The 23,770-nt window shown below is 36.5% G+C and overlaps 1 protein-coding gene across 1 annotated transcript in view; it reads left to right on the top strand.

The window, feature by feature from the left end:
* The window catches only part of SH3YL1 (SH3 and SYLF domain containing 1), a 33,124-nt gene extending 10,942 nt beyond the window's left edge, over nucleotides 1-22,182 (top strand). The window contains exons 3-10 of the mRNA XM_070932967.1: nucleotides 1,102-1,215; nucleotides 3,144-3,208; nucleotides 5,720-5,832; nucleotides 8,118-8,246; nucleotides 9,033-9,198; nucleotides 10,795-10,846; nucleotides 13,530-13,586; nucleotides 21,251-22,182. Of these exons, the coding sequence (XP_070789068.1) occupies nucleotides 1,102-1,215; nucleotides 3,144-3,208; nucleotides 5,720-5,832; nucleotides 8,118-8,246; nucleotides 9,033-9,198; nucleotides 10,795-10,846; nucleotides 13,530-13,586; nucleotides 21,251-21,444 (890 nt within the window). The 3' untranslated portion in view covers nucleotides 21,445-22,182. The remainder of the gene's footprint in view (nucleotides 1-1,101; nucleotides 1,216-3,143; nucleotides 3,209-5,719; nucleotides 5,833-8,117; nucleotides 8,247-9,032; nucleotides 9,199-10,794; nucleotides 10,847-13,529; nucleotides 13,587-21,250) is intronic.
* Nucleotides 22,183-23,770: the final 1,588 nt, after the last annotated feature.

The raw sequence follows: 23,770 nt of genomic DNA, 5'->3' as shown, positions 1-23,770 counted from the left end.
TTGATTCTCATACAGTAGTAATTTCCACTTTGGTAACAACATCTTAAAATGGGGAATTTAGAGTTAAATTGGATTCGGGCCATATAAAATAAACAAACAAATGACTAATTTAATGGCATACTCTAATGAATCAATCTGAATCCAAATCTTATTTTTTCAATTAAATCAGAACCAAATCTCTTCAATTTCTAAAGAGCTACAATAATCAAGACAGCTCTACATAAACTGAAAACCCAAATCGGTGTAAAATGACAAGGAATCATTAAATTGAGTTGACAGTTCTTTCTCAAGAATGCTGTAATTATTAGGGCTGTGTTAGTGCCTTAGATATGAAGGCAGAATGGTGATCCAGAGAATACAGGGGCAAAAAGAGTTGGCTGTACCTGCAACTGTTGAAAAGAAAGACAGGTTTTCCTGAATTTTTGTGGCAGCCCCATGATCCTGGAAGAAAAGCAGCTTTTCTCAGGCACTTCAGTAGCTGTCTAAAGTAAAATTCCTCCATACCTCCAGCACTCTTAGAGTTCTGTTTAATAAGATTTATTGAGATAGATTGAATGGAGTTAAAACCTTTACCAGAACCGAATTGTTTTCAATTTAGAATCAGTTCAACCCCATTTTCCTTGGTGTAGAGACTATCTATTCTAACTCTTAACAGTTTTCTAATGAAAAAGCAAAGAGGTTGGTCTCTTCACTGCTAACAGGAAGTCTGCAACTGGTTGTTAGCATAGTAGCAGCATATTGTAATGGTATGTGGGAATGACACTGTTACACAGGACATTGAGACACAGCCAAGGTGACTGTCAAATAAAAGGCAGCTGAGCCTGCAGCAGGAATGTGGATAGGGCTAGAGGCTCAGAAGAGATCCTCCCTGTTTTCTTGGGTAAAGGGGAAAGTAGAGGGGGAGAGAAATAGTTTCAGGCTTGGCAAGATTCTGTTAATGTAAACTTACCATAAAGAAATAATGAGAGTTAGTTCATCTGGTCATATTTCCTGTTTCGTCTACCTAGAAAATGGGGCAGGTATTGACTATATAAGCTCATTTGTTAATATATTTTTTTAAAGTACCTCTGATGTAATCTTTAATTGTATTATTGTTTGTAGCCCATGTAATTGCCAAAGCAAGAGGCCTTGCAATCTTGTCCGTTATCAAAGCAGGATTTTTGGTAACAGCTCGAGGAGGCAGTGGGATAGTACTAGCTCGCCTGCCTAATGGAGGTAAATTTTTCTTTTCTAATTTAGTACACCAGACAAACCTTAACTACCTGATCTTTTCTTGTCCTTCCTCTTAAGAGCATTAATAGGATGGTTACATCTTTTCATCCCATGTGTCCATTTATTTTCATAATATGCCAAGCTCAGGGCTGGGTTCTACTTACCTTTACTACCAGTTCACATTGCGCTCACTTTTGCGCATGCATAGATCAACTTTGATGACGTCTGGGTCAGTGGGCAGAGCCTCCCACCAGTTTTACTACCGGTTCTTCCGAACCGGGGGCAACCCACCACTGCCCAAGCTAGTACCTTTATGTTCCTTGTTGGACACAACTAGTTGCCTTTGATACTTTCACACTTTCCTCTGTCCTTACCAGAAATACTCCTGACACAACAGTCTCTTTCTTTTGTGGATATGGAGTTAGACTTAGAACTTAGAATAACTTTATTGTCACTTTGAATGTACACTAATCGGCATACATTAAAATGAAATTTCATTGCACACAGCTCTCAAAGGGTCACCACCTCCAATATAACCTACATAAACATGACTAAATAAATAAATACAAAATTATGTATATACCCATATATATTATATGACATGGAGAAACAACACAGTGTAGTTCGGATCAGGGGTGAAATGCTCCCGGTTCGGACCAGCTCGGGTGAGTATGTAGTGATGGCGGCGGGCAATTCGGAGAACCGGTAGCAAAAATCCCTGCCCCCGCGCCCCATGCCCAGCTGAGCGGCGCAATCATCAGAGGCTTTTTTCTTTTAAATGCCGCTGACGATCCCAGCTGAGTTGCCTGATTAGCAATTTTTTACATGTAAAACCATGTAAAAAAATGCTTTCAAAAGGCTCTGACGATCCCAGCCGAGTTGCCTGATCGTCAGAGGATTTTTAAAAAAAGTTTTTTTCTTTTAAATTGCTCTGACAATCCAAGCTCTGACGATCCCAGCCGAATTGCAACTCGGCTTGGATCGTCAGAGCCTTTTATGTTGTGGCTCCGTTACCTGAGCCTGTGTCATTGGCAGGAGAGGACTCCAAGAGTGAAGGAGAGGAGTTGGCAAGGCCTCCCTCTCCAGGACCCTCCTCTCTGGCAATGCCTTCAGTGTCCACCGAAGGGCAAGAGATAGGGCCGGGGCCAAGCACGTCCACGCAGCCACAGGTGGACAGTGATGAGGGAAATGAGTCTTGGCTGGATCCTCGGCAGCGTCGCAGAGATAAGCGCGCGCAACAGAAGAAAAGGCGTGCCAGAGATTAAGCTGAGTCACTGGACCACACCCCACAGGGTATAAAAGGGGGTGAGGTGGCCATTCAGACTCTGTGACGGACAAAACTAACTACTATCGAGTCACACTGCATCTTTGGAAACAACATTATCAGCCTTGGATTTATTTTACGAACTGGACAATTCTTGACTGTGTGTATTTTGTTTAATGAGTTCTTGGCAAGCAGCTACTGCCAGTTTATTTAACCCCCGGCTGTCTGTTTGTGTGCGTGTGTGAGACGGGGACAGAACATTTTGAAAGCATTTTTTTACATGGTTTTACATGTAAAAAATTGTTTTAAAAGTAAAAAAAAATTGGCCACACCCACCCAGTCACATTACCCCCCTACCACCAAGCCACGCCCATAGAACCGGTAGTAACAAATTTTAGATTTCACCACTGGTTCGGATGTATACATGTACATGGCGAGGAAAACAAATCTTGCGAGTTTACCAGACAGATGGCATAGGGAACAAAGTTTTGGTGAGGTGACTTTGCTTTCTACTATTTTTCATACTTAGATAAGCTTTGTTTCTTCTCTTGTTCTCATTGGAATATCACTGCATTCTTGAAAACTGTTTCTACCATCTTTCGATTTTTACTGTATCAAAATTAAGCAGTCAGCATAGTCACAAGGTTTCTCTAAATTACCTTTATAGGCTGGTCTGCTCCTTCTGCCATAGGAATTGCTGGCCTTGGTGGTGGATTTGAAATAGGTATTGAGGTGAGTATTAAATTGTGGTGTTACATTGAATAGTTCTAAAAATGACTTAAAAAGATGAGTCCAGTAAATTACAATCTGAAATATTTGGTAATGTTTTAAAAGTCATGCAATATGCAAAACAGCAACAGTGAACCAAGTGAGAGTCATCCTTTATGATCCAAGGGAGCAATGGTTTTCTGAGAGGATTTTAACTAGATTTAGATTTAACTAGATTTACTAGATTTAATATGATCCAATAATGTTAGAGAGATTGCATTTTCTGGAATCCCATTTTTTTTCTTTTTTGCAGAGGTGATTTAAGTTGTTAGCTCTCAGTGTTAATAAGATCTTAGCCAAGCATACAATATTTTTGCTTTTACATTCATTTTCTTTCCATATTTATTTATATTTTCAAAACAATTCCATGGGAGTTTACTCTGCACTGATATACGTTATGCCCTGGAAGAACCAATATTTACAGTGGATAGTGGCTTCATAGCCAGTAGTTTGCAAATTCATTTATCCAGTTATGCAGATGTATTCTGCTTTCTTTAAGAATTATATTCCAAGATGAAAATAAGAAAATAATGTATTGAAGTTTATGGATTAAAAGAGGAGCAGGGTACCTCTATATGATGATTAATTGATTTTGCTACAGGATCCTGAGGTTTTGATTCAAAACAATTGTATTGCCCACATTTGTCTTGCAGTTGTCAATTATCAAAGCCAAGCAATGAACTGAAGTAAATTGGTGGGGATGACACAACTGTTCCTCTGGCTGTGCTTTATCCATCCAGTCTCCCACTATTACTGTTTTCTGGAAAGAAATAAAAGCTATTGTAAAATTAGAAAATTAGAAAGTGAAGCTTGCTCAGAAGTTTTTGTGAGTTGAAGAACCATGCCAGGGTCTCTAATAAAATAACAGAATAGGAAGAGATATTGGACCTTCTAGTCCAACCTTCTGCTCAACCAGGAAACCCTATACAATTTTAGACAAATTATTGTCCAATCTCTTCTTAAAAACATCTAGTGCTGGAACACCCAAAACTTTTGGAGGTAAGTCATTCCACTGTAATTGTTATAACTGTCAGGAAATTTCTCCTTAGTTCTAGGTTGGTTCTCCCATTGATTAATTTCTATCCCTTGCTTCTTGTCCTACCTTGGTGCTTTGGAGAATTGGTTGACAAACCCCCCCCACCCTTCTTCTTTATGGCAGTCCCTCAAATATTGGAACACTGCTATCAGTTTACCCCTAGTCCTTTTCAATTCCTGCAACCATTCTTCATATGTTTTAGCTTCCATCCCCCTTATCATCTTTATTGCTCTTCTTTACACTCCTATGATGTTGCACTCTCAACATCTTTTTTATGTTGTGGTGACCCAAACTGGATGCAATTTTCCAAGTGTGGCCTTACCAAGGACAATATAAAGTGATACTAACACTTCATATGATCTTGATTCTATCCCTCTGTTAATGCAGCCTAGGATTGCATTGACTCTTTTGGCAGCTGCAACACACTGCTGGCTCATATTTAAGTGACTGTCCACTAGGACTCCAAGATCCCTCTCTCAGTTATTACTACTGAGCCAGGTTATCCAGGTTGACTTGGTGGGCCTTTGACACATGAGCTTTCAGCTATATCCCACTAGAAGTGATGTGTGTGGGCTTTTCAAGCATTCATATAGTTTATAGGATGGTGATACAGTTTCACAGCAACTAACTAGTCATTTGGCAAATCCTGCATCTACCATAGATCATTATAGGCCATATGATTTTTCTGGTTTGATAAATAATGAGGGTTTCAGCAGGTGTGCTCAAGCATACTTCTCAGCCTAATAATTCTTCCTTTTCCTCTCCAAGATTTTTTCTGCTCTTTTCAAAGTCAACCTTATCACTCCCTTTCACTCAAAGAAATGTGTTTGGGAATTGCATTTAATTCCATTCCGGTTGTGTCAAGGCAAGTGAAGACAACATTCAGACAAGTTCAGAATGAATGTTTATATTTCAGTTCCTAATAAAGAGTTTGTCTTCCTTTAATTTACCATGAGATGATAGCTACTTAAGTTACTTCATTGATCCTAGGGAATTATCAAACCACATTGAGAAAGAATTCAAGAAATCGCTCCCCCTCTGTCTCTCACACACAGTGGTTTTGTTATTACATTAGACTGAGTTGGAGGTGATCAGTCTGATCTAGGTTCCTCACCTATTGCCCCAGTTGTGATTCCTAACAAAGAATATCAATCACAACTGCCAAAGTTGCATGAGATTTCACTACAAAATCACAAAAAAAATAATAATTTAAGATTGCTGAAATCTCATGAATTCTTATATTCTTAACATTAAAAAAATAGGTACAGTAGTCTTGTATGTGCCTGTAATGTATCTTGACAAACAGCAACAGGCATTTTATTGTTTACCTTAGCACTAGCCAAGATTTTTTTTCAACAACCCATAGTTTGGTTCTGGAAAAAGACTAACATTAAATTCTTTTTTTCTCTCCTATTCCACCCCCAAACTGCTGCCATCAGATATCAGATCTTGTAATAATATTGAACCATGAAAGAGCAGTTGAAGCTTTTGCAAAAGGTGGAAATCTTACTCTGGGAGGAAATTTCACGGTGGCAATTGGACCTTTAGGGAGGTAAGTATCATTAATATCCTGTAAAGTCAGAGTGCCTGAAACTCTTTCTGTGCTCCTTATTTAATTGTTTCCTGAAAATTGAAAATTGTACTGTTCATCTTACGCTTGGAGAGTCATTCGGGCAAAACATGTAATGCCACTTCCCTGGCTCCTGTACCAATTCCCAGCGCCTGAGGGAATTCACCTGAATTAATGTTTCTCCATGTCAGAACATTTGCGTGCAAAAGGGTACAGAATAAGGCAGTTACAACTTTTTCAGGCTCTGGACTCAAACCACTCACTAATGACTACCTGAAGGCTCATCAAGTGCTTCTTTTCATCTGTACACATTATTAATATTTCTCTTCTCTTCCCCTTCCTCTTCTTTTTCCTTTTTTTCTTTACTTTTAGAGGGGAAAATATGAAAAGAGTCAATTTGGTGTAGTAGTTGAGGCACCAGGCTAGAAACTAGCTGACTGCATGTTCTAGTCTTGCCCTAAGCATGAAAGCTGGTTGCTTGACTTTGGCCCAGTCACTCTCAGCCCAATCACCTCACAGGATTATTGTTGTGAGGAAAATAGGAGGAGGAAGAAGTATTACGTATATTCTTTGCCTTGAGTTACTTATAAAGTAATAAAGACGGGATAAAAATCTAATGAATAAATGATGTACAGTCCATGAACTTATTTTTGCTTACTTTCTATAAGTTCTAGACTTGATTATCAAAGAGTAGGGTTTTTTTTTTCAGATCTTTGGAAGTATTTCTTTTAATAGATGACTGATATGTTTTGAAACTGCAAAATATTTTAAGAAGGAACCTAAAAGGAAATAACTTGTGTACCAAGGTTTATTTTGGAATAATAACATGACTTGGATAGAATTTCACTGAGGCAAATCTTTCAGTACTAAAAATTCTGCAAAACACTTGCACGTTTGCCTCACGTACCACCTTTCTTGAAGCAATGACAAGTTTGGCAGAGATTTTACAGGTGTCATTCTTTGGGTGCTTAAAATTGCCCACACAGCTGCATTTTATACGAGCTGAGGCTTCTGGATACTTTTCAAGGGTAGCCCCATGTAGAACAAATTACAGTGCTCCAAACAGCAGATGACCAGAGCATGAGGCCTAGCGGAGAGCCTCTCTAACCAGGAAAGGGCATAATTGGCACACAATACAAAGTTGAGCAACAGTGAAATTAAAAGTTCAGTAAGTTTTAATAAATATGTTGATATTAGTTAGAATAATGTTTATTTTTTTTTATTAATCATATTTCTGCCCTGTTGCAATCAGTCTCTCAGTTGCCCACTGAGATTTTAAAATAACCACCATTAGCTTAAATCCAATTTGAATAATAACGATAGCAAAAATAATCATGTCAAAACCCATAGAAAAACACAGAAAATGGCAAGAAAGCAGATGTAAACTTAAGGCAAGCTTCTCCGAAACAGTTCAGCTTTTAACATTTGCTGGGAATTATTGACTCAGCATTTTAGTGCCATGATAGCTTTTAACTAGGGATTTTCCAATTAACTACTTCCATTATATCTAATTATAAGATTCAATTAATAGTTTATTAGAAAAACAAGCCTTTCTTGAGTTGAGTTCAATTCCAGATAAACGTATTGCCATGATCGTGCAGATTTCACAATAGCAATAGGAGAGTGGTTTTGCGTTGCCTTCTTTTAGAAGTTATTTTCAACTTCCTAATCTAGCCTGAAGTGCTGAGATTTCCTTTTGGTGTCCCATCCACTTGCTGATCAGAAAGCCAAGGTTGACGGGGTGCTGTCATCTTCTGAGGGTGTAGTTTATTGCTATTGTCACTTTCCAGCAATCTAGTTTGGATGGGGAAAGGTGAAAGGAAGTTTAAGCACCTGTCCCCAAGTATAGAAAATATATATGAATCTAACTAGAAATATGAAGTATTTCTACCAGGACTACCAGATTCTGAAACAGCTTTGTTCCCTATGCCATCTGGCTGATAAAGTCGCAAGATTCGTTTTACTTGCCATGTACAAGTATACATCGGAACTAGACTGTGTTGTTTCTCTGTGTCCTATATATGTAGCTATATCCAAAATTATATCCATAATTTTGTATTTATTAATTTTGTCATGTTTATATGGTGTATATTGGAGGTGGTGATCCTTTGAGAGCTGTATGCAAAAATGTATGCCGATTAGTGTACATTCAAAGTGACAATAAAGTCCTATTCTATTCTATTCTATTCTATTCTATTCTATTCTATTCTATTCTATTCTATTCTATTCTATTCTATTCTATTCATAATGTTTTCTACCTTTCTTAGAAATCTAGAAGGGGATGTGGCACTGCGGAGCTCTGCTGCTGTGTATACGTATTGCAAATCTCGAGGCCTATTTGCTGGAGTCTCTTTGGAAGGAACTTGCTTAATTGAAAGAAAAGAAACCAACAGCAAGTATGTTTAAATGAATAGCCCAATGTGCTGAGTTCAATATTTACATCCTGTGGTGTAAAAAAACCATAATATAAACAAAAGTGTTTTGTTTTTAAAAATTATCTCTTGAAAATGCTGCATGTGGTTTATATGAAATAACCGGAGGAAATGTTAAATTCAGCCATCAGCATCTTTAAATTGGATTAGAACTGGAATAGTTTCAAAGTAGCTTTGCATTTATGACAAGGAATATTGATAATATGACAGTGATGATCAGTTTTGAGAAATTTATTACATAGAAAACCAGTTTGTAATCAAAATGCAGCATGAAATGCTTTACCTGGGAGAAATTACTAAAGGATTATAGTTTGTAGAAAGCCTGGTTACTTAATCATGAAATACTGAGCATCTTGTTTTATGTACGCTTCTGGCACACATATAAATGTTTGAAGGTTTTGTTTATCTACATTCTTCCAAGACTTTGTATATTTATGGGAGGGACTCTAACTAATGTAGATCATAAATGCACAGATATTGGAACATCCTGAAAGAGGCCATGGCTCAAACCTGAACACTCAGTGCAACAGCCCAGATGCTACTTATTGCAACATGCAGGTTTCATATTTAGTTAGCATGCAATGAAAGTTTACTAGGAACATTAAGTGTTTACTTCAGTTTACTAGGAACATGAAGTGTTGTTTCCCATCTCCCCCCCCCCAACTTTGTAACCTGAGTATAAATTTTCTTTAAAAAAACAAATAAAACCTTGTGGACTAACATAAAGGATTTTTGTTTGTTTCTTTTTAGGTTCTATGGCCGAGATATTCGTGCCAGTGCCATTTTGTTTGGTGATATTTCTCCTCCACTTCAGGCACAAGATCTTTATGATATCCTTGAGTCTTTTACTCTTCAATATGAAGTTGAGGAAGGAAGAAGCTACAGTAGTGCACCAGTGGCCAAAGAACCAAGAAAGGTTTGTGTTAACCTGCTTCATGCCTGCTTAGTTCCTTCTTATGATGTATGTTTTCTGTACTTCTAACCATTTATTGTTTCAGTTGAACGAGGGCTATGAAATCTACCTCCTGCCAGTAGTATCATGACAAAAGCCCTGAAAAGTGTTCTTACAAATTTATACCTGCAAATATAAAAGAAGGAAAAGGGCTTTCTTAAATTAACTGCCATTCCCCCTCCCCCCATTCTTAACTAGGACAGTAGAGATTTTAAATTGTTTGGCATAGAATCTGAAGCAGATCCTTCTGTATTGTGTATGGGGATTCTCAACCATCCAGGTCATGGTTGTCCCAAAGGTGCTTTTTTCTTTGTTTTTCCTTGAAGACGTTCACTTCTTGGATGAGAAGTGAAAGATCTTTAAGGAAAAAGAAAGAAAGTCCAGTTGCCCCTTGAAAAAGGCGGAATTCTTAAAGTGAATATAAAGATAAAACCAGAAACTTCTCTTTTGGGCTTAATGGAATTTTTTTTTGGATCTTTGATGTTATATATGTTGATGGCAGCAAGACTACTTTATGCACAAAAATGGAAGGACATTTAGACTCCCACAATGGACGAATGGCTGCAAAAGTTGGTGGAGCTGGCAGAGATGGCTAAATTGACTGCTTTGATTAAAGAAAAGAACATCTTTTGTTTCTATTTGGAAACTGCTTCTGGACTTTGTGTTTGAAGTGGGGGGAAAATAAAACTTTGATTTTGGGTTTTACTGATTAGATAGATTTGTTGTTATAGAAATGGCTAGTTTATACTATTATGGAAAAGTTAAAAAGTTGAGGTTCGATGTTACTGTCTTATTCTACTGCATCAGAGGGAGTCGGAAGTCAACACCTCCCCCCTCTTCTTTCCTACACTTTTCCCTATCCCCTTTCCCTTCTGTTTGTTCCTTACTATTTGCTTTTGTATTTTTATATTTTATATTGTAAGACAATTTTTTAAAAAGAAAAGAAAAAGCGCCTTTGGGACATCCTAGTCTATTATATTTAATCTCCCAGAGAAGGTAAATATGTGAAAATATGAGGCAGATACTCTTGAGTGACCAGTGTTTTCAATAGTACATGAAAAGCATAAAGATATTCCAATGCTCTGTTCAATTCTAGCTGGTAGCTATGATTGCATTAACAAGGTAGCCCCTTGTTAGGATGTGTTACAGTGGACTCAAAGACTTGTTACTAGTGCATGGATAATGAAGTGTAAGCTGTGTCAGTTGAGGAGTTGTAGGTGACGTAAGCTTTAAGTGGTGGAGAGCTGCTCTTGATATCCAGGCCTCCAGAGAAGGAGCCAAATTTAACAATGTAGTATCCATAAACTGGGACAGTATATTTTTTCAGGCCAGAGTCAGACTCATGCAGAATTAGCTAATCACAGACTAAAATAATTACTCAAAGAAAGTGTGTGCATATTCTAAAATTATTCCATATCTTTCTTTTCCCGCATACTTGGCCAACAGTCATATTGGCTAGGAAATTATGACAGTTGTAATCCAGTATGTTTATAAGGTATCAGTAAACTGTTTATGATATATATTGATAATAAAGATTTTGGCTGTTTCCTTTCCTGACAGAATTATGTAAAACAACAGCCAAGTAGGACACCACAGAACATTCCACCAGAAGGTAATGTGTAATTCGCAATATTGCTTGAAAAATGCTTTTTTTTTTTCCAATAGTGCTACTTTGTGCAAGGTGACACGGGAAGGTCCAGCACTTTTTTTGACTTTTTGGTAGATAGACCAATTACCTCAGAGATGAACAAAAACAAACTTTTTTTCAAAGAAAAATATAAAACATTAAAAAATAACTTTTAACTCTAAATATTAAAATGCAGACATTCATTTATGGAGAAGTTCTACTACAGAGCCATCCAAATCACATAACTCTCAACTTAATTAAGAAATCTAGTCTTCTAGATAGCATTGGACTGCTCCTAATAAAAAATGATCTGCAGGTCTCTGGAGAAAGATTGTTCTCAGTATTATTACAAACCACAAATAGATTCTAAGGAAAGCATACTGTCAGCGTTCCAGAAAACCCCCGACTCCCAGTAAAGATGCAGAAGCAGGCATTTTCCAAAGTTCTCTTTACTAGCAATAGGTAAACTGGCACATCTGGGAAATCCCGAATCTGAAAAATCCGGGCTTTCCTTCAATAATACAAAGCTCCCAAAACCAATCCCTTTCTCCCCTTTTGGTCACATGCTCCAATCACCATCGGTTTCACCTCGGCCCAGCCCCTGACCACTCCTCCTCCAGATGCTGGATCACCCTGACCTTGACTGATAGGAAAAAATGCTATTATGTCTACTAACTCCCTTCTCTTAAATCCCCCCTCCTACTTTCCCACACATGAGGAGGTGGCAGCATTGAAGCTTCCAGCCTAATATGGCTTCCAAGGCTGACACATGCTATATTTGAACCCACCCTGAATGATAGATAATGGCTGAAAATATATATAGTTCCCACCTTTTGCAGCAAAATACAAACTTGAGATTTGGGGCCACATAGAAAACAGAAATCAAATCTACAGTAGTGCAACATCCTTGCTAAACATCTTAACAATTTCTTCAGAAACAGAAGAGTCCTGAGAAATATATTTTTTTCTGTTCCAATTACCTGGTCTTCCATTTTCCTGAGAAAAGTTTAATCAGAAGCTGAGGGGAAATAATTATAGTGTTCTGCTTTTCCCAATCTTCTTTCTGACCTTTGACTGTTCTTTTTAAAATGATGAAACCTTTTGGACATAGAGAGAGAGGGTTTGGAGTAATCTGACTCATTCATAGTGAATGTTTGAAACAGTGATATGTATTGTAACTAAGGCTACTTTTAGACAATACGGCAAAGATAAAGTTGGCCAAGGAATGCAAGAACCTTTAGCAGATAAAAGAGACAGTAAATGACATCTGGAGCCAGTTTGGTGTACAAGTAGTCCTCAGGTTATGATGGCAATTGAGACTGCAATTTCCTTTGCCAAGCGATAAGGTTATAAAGTGCAATTTTATGGGAACACATCACATCACATGTTGCCACAAAAAGGATGCTTCATGACAACATTTCATGGTTGATCTGCTGGTTGTTCTTCTTTAAGAACATTGTAATGTTTTCACTTCTTTTTCCTTGGTTCAAAGTGACATTGTGTTGTATTATATTCTGTTATTGAGTCGAGTTCCAGTAGACCTTGTGATCTCTGTCCCAACTCAAAGGGCTGCTAGGCAAACAGTGGCAGTCAAGATACATTCATAACACTAAAAGAAAAATGCAAATACACATAGCACTGTTAAAAAAAAAAACTTCTTGATAAAGCACAGCCATTTTAAAAAGGAAAAAAACCAGGGCAGTGAGCCTGGAAATGATGTTATAAATGAAGCAACTCCAGAATTTGACAGTGTTCTTCCTTGTCCTGTGGTCAAACAAAAACAAATTAAATCCACCTCTTTAACACAAGGGTTGTTTAAGTAGTGACTGAATTTCCGTATTCATACAATAGAATAATAGAGGACTTTTGAATCAGTTAGTAGAATATTCATTGCAATTTTTTCATTTTAATCTAAGCCTATTTCAGTAATCTCTTTCCATCAGGAGTTAAGCATGTTAAAGCAAGTTTTAACATACACTCTAATTCTTCCTCTTCATTATTATCTTTGTTTTCTACTTTGTAATGAAAGACTTTAGAGGAAGAGTATAAACAGAGAAAACATGTAAAAAGAATAAAATGTAAACAGTAACATACAAATAAAGGATCTATGCTGTTATGAGGATTACAGTGTTCTAGTATATCATTAATTACTTATGAATTATAAACTACATGATTTACAAAACTAGGAATTACTATTAAGAGTACATAATTAAGTTCATTGTAAATACAGTATAAATCACAAACTGAAATTATACTATAATACGTTGAATCAAATCTGAAAATCTTTTTATTTTTCTTACACTGATCTGGTTGAGTACAGTAGAGATTATTTTCTTCTTGATACATGAAATGTTTCAACTTCACCCTCATCAATTTTCCATTATTTATTTTTAAAGAAAAATTCAATTTCCTCCCATAATCTTTTTAAATTTCTGCTTTGTGAAAACACAATGTGCTGTATCAAATAATCACCACCACCTATTAAGACTGGGCTTTCTCTTCTGTTGCTTTATGAATTCTTTCGTATTTAGTCTCCTCTCTTTTTTTTCTTAATACTGTAGTTCCTGACTAGCTTGGGCCAATAGTTTCAGCTTTGTTAATAGGAAAGGAAGTAACCATCATATAGAATGTGTTAACTAACGTAGTAATGTTCTGAATTCTTCTGTAGCTCCAAGAACATCGAACAGACTTTATCCTGAGCTTCCCAAGAACTCCACTGCAATGGGTGAGTATTTATTGTATTATAAGTCATAATAGTCAGTGCAGAGAGTTATAGAACTCAGGAAATTGTTTGAATAGAAATAAATGAAGGTTTCTGTGATATTGGTCTACTTCTCCACATACGAACTCAGAAAGGTCCACAGAATCTTACAACACTGATACAAAAGAGATGCAGTTTCCGTTGCATTGTTGCGATGGCTGTTTTGTCATTTGTTCTTGCTTGTTCCACCTACAGATGCCCATTTAGAAATTTATTCCAGCCTACAATTTAAATATGAGTTATGAGATTGAGGAAGATTAAGCTGTTAAAAACATACAGCTTTTGGTAAGGGGCAACACACAGACACATATATTGGTTACAATTATTTAGAATCTCAGCAGATTTGGCCTAGAATAGTTATGAATAGAACAAGTAGAACAAATAATTACTGTCTATAGCAGTGTTTCTCAACCTTGGCCACTTTTAAGATGTGTGGACGTCAGCTCCCAGAATTCCCCAGCCAGCATGGCTGTCTAGGGAATTCTGGGAGTTGACGTTCATGCATTTTAAAAATGGCCAAGGTTGAGAAACACTGGTCTATAGAATGTTACTTTTTGCTGTTACCTTGAAAGAAAATGAGATACCAATAATCCAGAGTTCTTCAAACTTTTAGTGTTCTTATGCTCATATGACCAAAACAGCCAAAATTTTGGGCCATGGACTGGCAAGGCAGTCTAGTATTCTTGAAAAAAGAAAATTGTGTAAACTGATAAAATATTAGTACTGCTTTATAAAGCCTTTGTAAGGCCACACCTGGAATACTGCATCCAGTTTTGGTCACCACATTACAAAAAAAGATGTTGAGACTTTGGAAAAGTGCAAAGAAGAGCAACTAAGATGATTAAAGCCCTACAGACTAAAACATATGAAGAACAGTTGAAGGATTTGGGTTTGGCTAGTCTAGAGAAAAGAAGGACTGGGAGTGATATGATAACAGTATTCCAGTATTTGAAAGGTTGCCACAAAGAAGAAGGGGTCAATTTAGTTTCCAAAGCACCAGAGGGCAGGACAAGAAACAATGGATCTCCTAATCAAGGAGGAAGGCAACATGCAACTAAGGAGAAACTTCCTAACGGTAAGGACAATTAACCAGTGAAACAGCTTGCCTTCAGAAGTTGTGGGTGCTGCATCATTGGAGGTTTTTAAGAAGAGACAGTCTGAAATGGTATAAGGTCTCCTGCTTGAGCAGGGGGTTGGACTAGAAGATCTCCAAGATCCCTTCCAGCTTTATTCTGATTGATTGATGTTTGATGCAAGCATATTCCTCTTTCAGCTTGAATATGGACTATTGCTCACTACATTCTGTACAGGTGCATGACCTACAAATGTGAGGGTGGGGGTGTTTCTTATTCGAACAGTGGAAAGTAAGTTGGAAAAATCAGAAAGTGAATGTTTCAATGTAAGTAAACCATTATGGTATGTTTTCTACTATGCTCAGGACTGTTTTCAGAATGCAGAGAGCAAATCAAATCTATATTATGGTCGTAGACCATCATAAATAAATAGAGCAAAATCTACAGAGTTTATATTCCCCTTCCATTTTTTGCCTATCATTCCTCCATTCTTCCCCCTCCTCCCCCCAAAAAGTAAATAGGAAGGAACAAATTCTCATTTTACATATTCTTATTCATCCTGATTCTAGAAAACTTGCTTGGTAAACTTCTTTGGCCAAAGTCCTCCAATTCTGGAGTATACAAACTACATTTAGTTTGAAGCACATTATCCAACACCTCTGGTCCTAGCATTTTTTCTCATTAATGCTATTATTTTCTTTCTATGCTCCAGAAGAATTTGATTCTCAGGATGTGGTGCCTGGCTAAAAGAAGCTTAAAGTAACAGAGTTCGAGGTGTGTGTGTGTGTGTGTGTGTGTGTGTGTGTGTGAGAGAGAGAGAGAGAGAGAGAGAGAGAGAGAGAGAGAGAGAGAGAGAGAGAGAGAGAGAGAGAGAGAGAGAGAGAGAGAGAGAGAAGAAAGTAAATGGAACGGAATGGAAGGAAAGGGAACAGAACAGAACAGAATACAACAGGACTTGGATTTCCTCCACTTGTTAATTAGCTAATTGCTAATGCAGTAAACTTTCACAACTATCCTTTCCAAGTGAGCAATTTCAATATATTGCATGTGATTTATTTAATTTATATAGCTGCTCAGTTCAACCAAGTGACTTTATGCCTAGGTTCTCCCACTCTGTTGCTGTCAGGACAGCAGCAGCTAACATAAACACTAATTATCAGCCTTTTATAAGTGCTGCAAAAATTCTTAAACTCCTTCTGGATGAAATTCTCCTGTTCAGAACTTGGTAGAGTCCTAACATTTTATATAAGGCATACTTTGGAGATACTACAAGTTCAGTTCCAGACCATTGCAATAAAGTAAATAGCGACACATAAGATTTTTTTTTTGTTTTACGTTGCATATAAAATGTATGTTTACACTACACTGTAGTCTCTTAAGTGTGCAATAGTTATGTCTAAAAACTCACAACGTATATACCTTAATTCAAAATACTTTGTTGTTAAAAAATGCTAAATCTGAGCCTTTGGCAAGTCATAATCTTTTTGCTGGTGGAGTGTTTTGTAAAGAAAACCCACAATACCTGTGAAGCACAATAAAGAAAAGCATAATAAAACAAGGTAGGCTTTCCTTTGCAGCCAGGGACTTGGATATAAATGTTTCCTATTAGATATTATTCAGTCAGTTAATGGTGGGTTTAATTCCTTTAGTCAGAGAAAGTAAAGGACTGCCTTCTGAACTATAAAGTTTATTTTCTATAGAAAGATATAAAATTGATTTTGTTCTTTAACTTCACTGTCCTTGCGAGCATTTTATTCCTTTGAACAACTTGTAGAGACATTGCATGTTTATGCTAAAATTTAAATGACTCTAGTTTGGCTATTTGTTAGAGTCAGGAGATGATAAATAGCAAGAATCTGTTTGTTTAAAACCTAGCACATATAAAGGGACATAATTTTCCATTAAACTGGTTCATTAATCAAAGACAACACTGATAGTAACTAGGGCTCCTTAGTTGTTGAGTTACTTTTCCAGAAGCCTAGTATACATATAGTACATGGACCCATCGCAACCCTCCAGGCCTTCCTGTCCTCTACCATCCTCTGGAGTCCATTTAAGCTCACGCCTACTGCTTCAGTGACTCCATCCAACCACCTCATTCTCTGTCGTCATCCCCCTTTTTTTACTAGTGATTTAAATCATGATTTAAATCAAATCCATCCTTATATAGTATATGATATAGTATACGGTATATGATACAGTAATGTACTCACAGACTGTTGTGCATTATATCCTTATATTAGTTCATAGAAATTAGTAATATTTTTCCCTTTTCAGACCAAATAACAAATAGCTAAGTATGCATTGTGGTTTCTAAGTGTAGACACAGTTTGTACAGAATAGGCTTATAGGAAGGTGGCTCCCACACTACAGTTGTAATATAGAAACAGAAACAGTTAGGTTGCAAACTTAGTAAGGATGAAGGAAGCGTGCCCTATTGAGCACAATGAGTTTTATATCAGAAAGAATGGACATTACATTATCTTGCATATCATGTTTTATGAACATCATATCTATGAAAAAAAACAACAACAATCCTTCAGAGAGTTTTTTGTAGAAAACCAAATACTACTTCTGGTAGTACTGTAGAACTGCAATTCTAACACATCTAGCAGCACAAAAGAGGTAAGGCTTTGCCTTAATAATTATATTTAACTGCATCCTTAAGTAACAACTTTTGTAATATTATTGGAAAAGGTACTTAAATAATAATGTTTGCCTCTCATAAGAACAGACTGTTTACCTCTTTGAAGCAGGTAAAATGTTTCTGTTACACCAGGGGTCCCCAACCCCCAGTCCATGGACTGGCACCGGGCTGCGCAAACAGGTGAAGCCCCATCCGTTGGATGCAGGCAGGATGCAAAACCACGCCTCCTCCGGTCCACAGAAAAACCTCTCTCCACAGAACCAATACCTGGTAGCCAAACGGTTGGGGGCCACTGTGTTGAACTGTTTCAGGATAATCAGAACTGATGCTCATAAACTGGGTTCCAATATATTTGTAATAATTTTATGGGAATAATCTATAGTTAGTTATAAACTATAAGGGTAGCAAGCCAGATCAAGGTGACTGATAGATATGTATTTCTGAATATCCATAAGCAAAAGTATAATCTATATAAGTTTATAAAACATGGCATGCAACACTGAATCCTTTCCCCTTTTAAGGAGATTTATGAGAGCATAATCTATTTTTGTGATTCTCTGGTGGAACTTAACAGCTGATTTTAAAGACAAGTAATCATGCATTTAATAGTATCTCTCTTGCTGTTTTAACTAATCTAAATTCCCTTAATGCTGTTCCTTGAAGCAGGAAATCACGGGAAACTTGCTGAGATTATTTTGTAACGGCTCAGTTACAATAAACATTGCTGTGATCAATTCTGCAATCGTTTTGAAGGAAGCCTCTTTTTTGGCCTGTACTTTCTTGAAATGACAAAAAAAAAAAAGTGCAGTGTAGCTTGCTATAAAAAAAAGCTTGAAAAATCCATTCTGCTGAGCCAGCTGATTGCAAAGGTACATAGCAACTGAGGTCAGTGCATGCTAGGACTAGAAAATTGAGGTCTTTGTTTTATGTGTGTTTTGGGCCAATGCCATTGTGTTAAACTTACTGAATAATAGGCAGGCACTAGAAACATGTATTTTTCTAGCATTCTTAACGTGGTACTTCTGCTGTTTTTGCCAAAGAAATAAATTCTTACAGTGTGCAATGGTCTTTCAGCCAATCATTGAAAATATCACTAAAACTTTAAAACTCTTCTCCATCCAGCAGTGCAGTAGCTTGAATTTTGAGGCAAGTAATAAAGGTTACAATACTTAAACAGTACAGAGAGATAAAAAAATGTATGTATGTGTAAAATACCAGTTCCAGGAGCAATATGGATCCATTGAATTTTTTGTAGAAGTACCCAAAGGCTGATATGCAAGCCTTTAAGATAACCTTTCTATCTGGTTGAAGATGGTGGCCATAGTAATGTAACATATCTGAAGCCATTGGTTTGGAAAACTAGCTTAAATGTTACTAAACTTCACACAGCTTGTAGTTGTTGGAGGCAGCCTCATTTGTTGTTTATGTATCTATCTTATTTATTTCTATTTCAGCTCTAATATTGGAAGTGGAACACAAGTTGTTGTATTATCCCAGGTTAAAACTAGTTGGTTCAACCTTGTGTCTATTAACCAACAATATTTTTACAGAACTCCAGATGGGAATCTTTCCCAGCCTTACATGAAGTCACCAAGGGCAATACTTGAGACCCTAGAGTGGAAATGTTTGAAATAAAGCATTTTGCAAGATAATTTGGAAGGGAATTAAACATATGACTTGCATATCTCCTCTTAAAATTTCACTTTTTGAGTATGAATATGTCTCATTCATTTATAAACAAGTGTATATTTATTACCATTGCTTCTATTTTGTCTTATATCATTTTAGGAATCTTGTCCGAATACAAGAATCTTGCATATTTTACAAAATGTAGCATGGACTCTCTTGTTTTTTGTATTTAATAATGTTGCCCGTCCAGGCTTAGACACTGTGAAAACAATGCACCGCAGCAATTATTATTAATGTATATTTTAACAATCAAAACTAGATAAGTGGATGTTGCTTGTTCTACACGGGTCTCTCAAGGACAGAGCAGTAAAAAAATAAAGGATCAAAGTAATATCTAGAAATTGCTGTAGAGATATATGCATGTGCTCATCGTGATTTCTTTTCCTTTGCCCTATTGTAAAATTAGCATTTAGAATATTAGATAATAGCTTGGATTTTTTAAAAAAGAAAAATTACTACCTGCTGCAATAACTAAATGTTTTTTGTCTTCATTGTGAAAGTTTATTTCATAATTATTTATTCTTTCATTGCCACTTTTATGCCAATTTTAGCAGGTAGATATTAACTTTTCAGAAGTGAATTTGGAAATCTGGAAAACATTCAGTCTGTAGTTTCCTTTTGCAACATAATTATCCCCCTGGGAGATGATCCAAGCATTCTACTAAGATTAAACTCTGACAAAAGTATGATTGAAGGTTATGGTAGATATATTATTGCAGTAGCTGCAAGTATTTTCCAGTACCGACAGCAAAAAAAGAAACATGGCATTTTTGTATTTAAATCAAATTAATAGTCATAAATATGTCAGGTCATTCTGGATAGCCATTTAAAACTTTCCCAACGTCTGCTTCATGAGAATGTAGAGAAGAGAAGTGTGGCCTTAGACTTTGTCAATATACTTCGTTTATTATAGGTCACCTCTTAGTAGAAGAGGGCTTAAAAAGAGAATGTGCCAGATGACATGCCAGACTCAAAGTTCTGTGGCACTACACAGGAGATATTGGACCTTGCCTGGGTAATGTTGTAATATTGCGTTTCTCAATGTTAGCAACTTTAAAATGTATTGACTGCAACTAGCTGGCTGGAGGATTCTGGGAATTGACGTCCATACATCTTAAAGTCACCGAGGTTGAGAAACACTGCATAATACATAAAAAATGAGAGCAAATATTGTTATCAAAATCTGACACCACACCAACTTTTGCTATCATGATCAATGATAAATAACAAATGTTTTCTGATTATTTTGCAAAATATGTTGATAGTAAAATATAGGCATGTCTCATTTACGAATCTGAGCCAGTAAAGGGTGCTATATGCAGTTCATAAAATTTAATAAGCTGGAAGTTCTGTCTAGATTAATTAGGTTTCTCTGGGATAGGTTAATTATCTTGTTTCCTCTGAAATCACTGAGAGGAGAGCAACAACATATCTGAATCAGGTTCAGTAATCAAAGCCGTACACATAAAATGAACTTTAGCAAATTTTAAGTTTATCTCAAATTGACTTAGAGGTGCTTTCTTTCAGCTGACGTGTACCTGTTTCTGTACTATTTTTTCCTATTCTAATGTAGCAATACTAATAACATAACTCATGACTTTATCATCATATTTGATTTAGAAGTTACAGATTAATGGATCAGCATGACTCGGTCACTTACATCTATTTTTTTTAAGGTAGCACTGTAAGCATCTTGTGAAAGCTTTATACTTAAAAGTTACAATTGAAAGAACTTAATGCACATAATGATTAAGCAAATTTGTACTGCATAATCTTGTCTGCTTATGCAGAAGCAAGTAACTAGTTCAATATATTTTCAAAATGTGTTTTTAGTTGTGTTGAGAACATCTCTTTCTAAAGATTTAGGGCTTTTGCAATCCAGTCAATCACTTTCTTAAAGTTAATCTAGTTTAAACAAGTAACAATTTGTCAATTCTGTGTTAGAATTAAAAAGAAACATCAACAACAAAAAGATTAACTTGGCCAATTTAGCTGTTTTGCACCATTTCAAACGCATTTGGATCCTTTAAGAAAATTAAGTTAAGGAAGACAAATGTGATATCTTGACTAAGAATTTCTCTATTTCTTGCTGTTCTAGGCAGCTCCTCAGATATTTCCATAGGCATCTTAGATTTCTGGATTGTGAAATTAGCTGTTCCTGGTAAAATATGACACAGCTAAATTTGTACAAAGCTAACTTACTTTCTTTTTTTTCCCAGAAAACTCCAAGTTCAATCCTACAATTGTGACAGCCATATATCCCTTTCAAGGACAGCAGCCAGGAGATTTGACTTTTAACGCTGGAGACAAAATCAAGGTCACAACAAAAACGGATTCCCAATTTGATTGGTGGGAAGGAAGTTTACATGGCAGGACTGGCATTTTTCCTGCTAATTATGTAACACTGAACTAAAGTATTTACTTAAAAATGGCCTTATACTTTTGATTGGTAACCTTTTCTTAAGTAAACATAAGACTGATCATTTTATATTTTTTTTATTCAGTTGAATGTGGGCTCCTGTAAGAAAGATCCATTAAAGCACTCTTTTCATGGTCTTATCTTCCACTGCAGCCCTATATTTTACAGAAAGGAGAGTGTAGAGAACAGAAAAGTTCACATACTATATGTCTCCTATAGTCAGTTTTCCATTCTAAAGCTAGATATTACGTTGGAGAGGGATATGGAAACACTGTTGGATTCCTGGAATTCCCCTGTTTCATGCTGCTGTTGGCAGAGGAAATAAGGCTGCTACTGAGATCCATTAGGGCTCTTCAATTTATGTGGATCAGGCTTGTTTTACGGGATCACTCTGCCATATTTTTCAAGCTTTTTTAGAAAATTTCAAAAATAATATTTTTCATAAATTTTAATATCTTTCTATAATGAACAACGCATAGAACTAATTGGAATACACTGCATGACAGGTGCTGCATTTAATATATTGTGTGTTTAATATGGTCTCATTACTAATTCAAAATACAACCTTAAATTATTTTTGCCAAGAGTCTTCTGTATTTTTTCTGAACAAAAGAATGTTTTCATGTTATGTACTGTGTTTAAGCATGTAAACGTTATTCCTTTGGATTTGGTTTAAATTGCTGTTTGTATTTCTTATATCTAAGCTAATAAATCATGATGAGTAAAAGAAGAATCAAACCATTTTATATTGTTATATGTAGTGACAAACATTTGCACTGATTTTGATCCACGTGCCTTTCTCTGAGCATTTCCCATAAGAACTCACATTTTCTCTGCTAAACTCCAAGACGCATCTTTTGGTTGTTCCTCATGATGTGTAGGCCAAGCTTCATTATTTGGTTTATGTAAAATGTGTTTTACTATTTTACATTTACATCTATTTTTAATTAACATACAAAGCAAGAATGCAAAACTGACAAAGAGCATAGAAGATTATGTACTCTAATTCAAAACCATAAAACAGGAGACAAGATAGCAGCAAAACCATTGCAGGCAAGAGGAACACAACAGTGTAGTTTCAGCTGAAGTCATGCATGAATAAGAAGTCTTCTGTACAACTTGTAAGACCTGGGAAGAGAAATGGAGGTCGGAATTTCAACAGCCATGACCAATGCATTGAGAATGTTTTCTATCCACTCACTACTTGCCAAATGTGTCTCCCTCAAGATGGCATTTTCTCTAGAGATGAAGGAATGCATGGTCAATTATATAAGAGAGAAGGTGATCCATCAGCATCCAGGTCCTAAGACATGCAAACTTTCTCAGTTCAAGCACTGAGTAATATTCTGGCACCCAGTGCAGCTCTTTGACCATGCAGTCAGGATTGTATCTCCTTTAATGCATGAGCTGCAACTACCATATAAACCTTGTTGCAAGAGTCCAAGCTTAAGCTTACCAGTGTCATTGTGGGCTGCCTATACAAGGATGGTTAGAGATTGAAAAAAAGCATTTCTTTTCAAAAAACATTCCTTGTACCTTCACTAGTAGCATTAACTCTGTAAGCACAGATAAATGACCATCCTTTTAGAAAAATGACAGTTCCATTCAACGAAGGAATCTTCCTGATATCAGGAGTATCTCTTAATTTGTCAGGCTTCAGCTTCAACTTTTACTGTCCCATGTTTTATCAGTCCACCACAATCATCAGTTTCGTCTCTTTGTGTCATGGGCTTACTAACAACAATTCATACCAATGTCTCTTAATCATTGTTCTACAGCAATATAAACCGCACAGAAGATAAATCGGAACCCCAAAAAGCCCAACTCATTTATCCTCTGTAGTTCTGTGCACTGGGGAGTGGAAGCAGAGAATGCAAGTCTCATGGCTTGCCGTGCCCTTCAAGCAAGAGAAGTTCAAAATTGTAAAAATTGAGTGAATTTAAGCAATGTGCAGGGGAAAATACAGTATATGAGTGTAAAGGTTAAGCTTGTGTGCATGTAATTGTGTATCTGTGTGCGTACTCATTTGTACATAATATTCGTTCAGGCTCAAAACAGGAGGGAGGTATAGGTATATTTTTTCTATTGCCTGTTATCCTTGTAACGTTCTTGTAATGGCTACAAAATTGGAGTTAACAATTTCTGATTGGGATCAAGAAGTACTTAGTCCCAAATACTGAAAACCGATGCTGCTTAATTGGCTGATTGCCATGTCAATCTCCTGTGCACATTCTTCAGTACCAGTTTATTTAGAAAACTAAATGCAGCTCATTCTGGAAATGGTGTCTTGTTTCACATTGCTTCTTACTCTCTTTGGCAG

This window comes from Pituophis catenifer, unplaced genomic scaffold, assembly GCF_029215685.1.
Source record: "Pituophis catenifer annectens isolate HBS135680 unplaced genomic scaffold, rPitCat1.0.hap2 SCAF_1, whole genome shotgun sequence".
NCBI lineage: Eukaryota > Metazoa > Chordata > Lepidosauria > Squamata > Colubridae > Pituophis > Pituophis catenifer.
Note: the sequence above shows the minus strand (reverse complement) of the source record. Positions and strands in the feature narration are given on the sequence as shown.